We start from the raw sequence: 3,247 nt of genomic DNA, 5'->3' as shown, positions 1-3,247 counted from the left end.
TGAAACTGATGATGAGATTAAGAGTTGAGATGAAGATGATGAGATTAAGAGTTGGTGGTGGGTTTGAGGATTTAAGGTTGATGATGATGAAGATGAGATCTGGTGATGATGATGAAGCTTACGATGTTGTTGTTGCTATTATTATTATTATAATTATTAATATTATTATTATATTTATTATTTATTAAAAGAAGATTACTAAAATACCCTTAATATGTTGGTATTATTACTAAAATACCAACAGTCAACTGACGTCAGGAGTCAGAACAACCCGCCGGAGAAACACAAGGAGTCAAAGTTCGCAAAATCTTTTTCAGTGGTTAACCTGTCGAACGACGATATAAACTAGGGAGGCAAAATGCAGATTTCTCTGGATATATATATATTATCATTTGTCTAGAGTTAGTATGTATTTAGAGAACTTTTTTTTGTCATTCGGACAACTATATATAGATATATCAAGAGTTATAAGCAAACCTATATGCTACTTTATTAAGTGTTATCAGCAGACATGGACTAAAAATTTTAATTTTTAATAAACAATGTATACATGCTAATACAATCACAAATGTAGTGTAAAAGGAAGTTTTTACCTATTTGTAACATATCTGTATAATCTTAGTAATGTAATTCTGCAATTTTAATTTAATTGTAATTGTATTAACAATATATGATCAATTTGCTGACCGTATTCCACTTAATGGTTAAAGTTTAAAATTTTCAACAATTACCCGTGTAATACACGGGCCTCAAACTAGTATAAATATAAAGAAGCAGGTACAAAATCATATTTATTGGCCTCTTTTATCAAATGCAATTGTTATATGAAACATACCAAACCCATACCAACAACAGATTAACCTAAAACAGACCACTTAATATTCTCCGTTAACCAAATTTCTCGCTTTCGTTTCGATGACTGCTCAAAACCGAACCAAACCGTCCCGTACACGCCCATAATATAGGTGGTAGATATCTTAAGACTGCTAGAATTTTGTTTAGCTTTTTACATGGCGTGCCACACAGTCAGTACTATTTACACATTTGACAATTGACCATTGATTCCATATTTTTTTTAAACCCAACACAAACAATAAGTTGCATCATAAACCAAAATCATCCCTTCATTTCTTAAAGAAATGTACAATTGTTAACACTCAAAAGAACAACAAATAATGCACAAAATCTAATGAAAAAAAAAATAAACATCCATTGTCCCACTATTTTGACTCGCAACACAAATAAAAGTTATCATACCACACACTCTTAATATCAAGATTTGGTATGAAGGCTTGTTGTAAATCAACTACAATATACTTTCATGGCTCATCTTTCTTGCCTTCCACTTCCGCCGCGTGCAAGCACAGCCAGGAGTATCTTTTTCCTAGGTCCCTGTCAAAACAAGAATTAAAAAAGGTAAAAAAAAACTAAATTTGATGATAAAACATCAATAAAAACTAATGAAGATCATCATCATCGTACTCAGTAAATCCCACCAATAGCAAAACTATAGTAGGGTCTCAGGTTGCTTCCGGTGAGACCCAGCTCGATGGTAGTTTTGTATCAAGCCTTGGACATAAGGCACATAGCACTCAGCCATTGGGACACCGGCCGATTGGTGCATGTACCCTTGCCTTTCGGCTATCAACGCCACCAACATGATGCATGATTAACCTTCTGCCACTTTTAACGTTATTTTCACAATATTAGTAAAATAACGTCAAAATTAGCGCTCCACCCCCACCCTTTTTCTCCCCCGGGGGCCAATGCATATATACATTATATGCGCACATAGCAAGCAGGTCGTTTAAAAACTCATGAAGATAAAACAAACAAATCTTTAATTGATAGTGATAAAGAAAAGCATACCATAGGTATTCCCAACTCTTTGAGATCTCGGTCCCCCATTTGGCTCAAAGCTGACATATCAACCTAACATTCGATTGAAATAGTAAATAAAAGTTGCTTTTTAAAAGAGTGCTAGATTAGCTTTAAACAGAAACTTAGAGCAACAAACATCTTAGATCAAATATAAAAGTTCTAAAATTCCAGTGTTTGGTCCATCATAATCAAATACGTTAAGTAAAAAATCGCAGCCAATTCTATACAAAGAAAGCCTGCTAAATTAAGAGGAATTTACAGAACCACATCCATCAGAAGATCATGTTAACAACAAAGTGACTGTAGCATCTGTTTGCAAAGTTTGTGTGAATAAAGCAGAGAAACAACATATCAAAGTTGATGATTAAAATTCATGTAGTATACATTTTATGACGTCTTTACAAGAATATTGCATATCATGAGAAGAAATGATCTTAGTTAACAATGCTTAGTACCTCCTCAACCTTGAACAAAATCAAATACTTTTCCAATCCCAACGAACGCAAGAAACCTTCCACGGTAATAGGTTCTGCCTATAAGAAACAAGTAGCAAATATTTTTTTTTTTTAAATAAATAAATAAATAGTGAGTATTTTGAAGTAAAAGCTCAAATTAAACAAGGACTGCAGACAGAAGATAGGTGGCTTAACAGGATATTGACTGCGTTGCACATTACCACGAGGTGGAAGTTTGGGGGCAACAAAAGGCGTAGCCCCCACCGATTTCATTGGCCCAACAGAAAGAGATGGTTTTGACAGAAATGATGTGGGGGGCACGGGCCTTGAATTCTCACTGGCATCCCGATTGTCATACACCACTGCTCTAGTATCTTCGTATGCCCGCCTTCTCTGTGGTGATATACCTCTAGTATCTGGTGATTTACGCCTAATATGATCCAAGGTCCATGGCGAGTAAGAATCTCCTACGAAGCCCATGTGGGGTGGACCTTCTGAAGTTCTCAAGGATGTGTATTGACCTGTCATCCCACTAATGGGCCTTTCTGTTTCACGTGGTCTGACATCATATAGCTTGAACGCGCGGTCTCTAACCACACGTGGCTCAGGCATACCCTGTCTACCATCCATTGGTTCAGCCATCCTTTGTCTATCACCCCTAGACACAAGCACATCATCTCGCCCACAAGGTCTATCATCCCTAGACACATGCCCACGGGGTGTATCATATCTTGGGTTGGGCATGGTCTGCCTCTCATGTATATGCCTTGGGTCGATATAGGAATTAGCAGTTGAAGGACGGGTTGACCTTGACAGCATGTCACGAAGGTCCACTATGTTATGTTGGCTGTTGCTTTGTGTGTGTTTGATGATTTTGAATCGTAGATCGTGTTTACTAAGACGGAGATCTT

General features: G+C 36.6%; 1 protein-coding gene across 1 annotated transcript; it reads right to left on the bottom strand.

The window, feature by feature from the left end:
* Positions 1-1,106: 1,106 nt before the first annotated feature.
* Positions 1,107-3,035, bottom strand: LOC143531695 (uncharacterized). Its single transcript, XM_077026938.1, has 4 exons — positions 2,532-3,035; positions 2,337-2,414; positions 1,870-1,932; positions 1,107-1,392 (listed from the first exon to the last, which is right to left on the bottom strand). Exons 1-4 carry the CDS (start codon positions 2,976-2,978, stop codon positions 1,327-1,329), a joined length of 654 nt encoding a protein of 217 aa, XP_076883053.1. The 5' UTR covers positions 2,979-3,035; the 3' UTR covers positions 1,107-1,326.
* Positions 3,036-3,247: the final 212 nt, after the last annotated feature.

Source organism: Bidens hawaiensis, unplaced genomic scaffold (assembly GCF_021521415.1).
Source record: "Bidens hawaiensis isolate Kalapana, Puna unplaced genomic scaffold, B.hawaiensis_p1.1 tig00009224_1, whole genome shotgun sequence".
Taxonomy (NCBI): domain Eukaryota; kingdom Viridiplantae; phylum Streptophyta; class Magnoliopsida; order Asterales; family Asteraceae; genus Bidens; species Bidens hawaiensis.
The sequence above is the reverse complement of the archived record's forward strand: the minus strand, read 5'-3'. Positions and strand labels throughout refer to the sequence as shown.

Coding starts and splice junctions, on each gene's coding strand:
- LOC143531695 (XM_077026938.1), bottom strand. CDS start 2,978: ATGGCTGAACCAATGGATGGTAGACAGGGTATGCCTGAGCCACGTGTG. Junction 1,933..2,336: donor TTTTGTTCAAGGTTGAGGAG/GTACTAAGCATT, acceptor ATCGAATGTTAG/GTTGATATGTCAGCTTTGAG. Junction 1,393..1,869: donor AAGAGTTGGGAATACCTATG/GTATGCTTTTCT, acceptor TTGTTTTGACAG/GGACCTAGGAAAAAGATACT.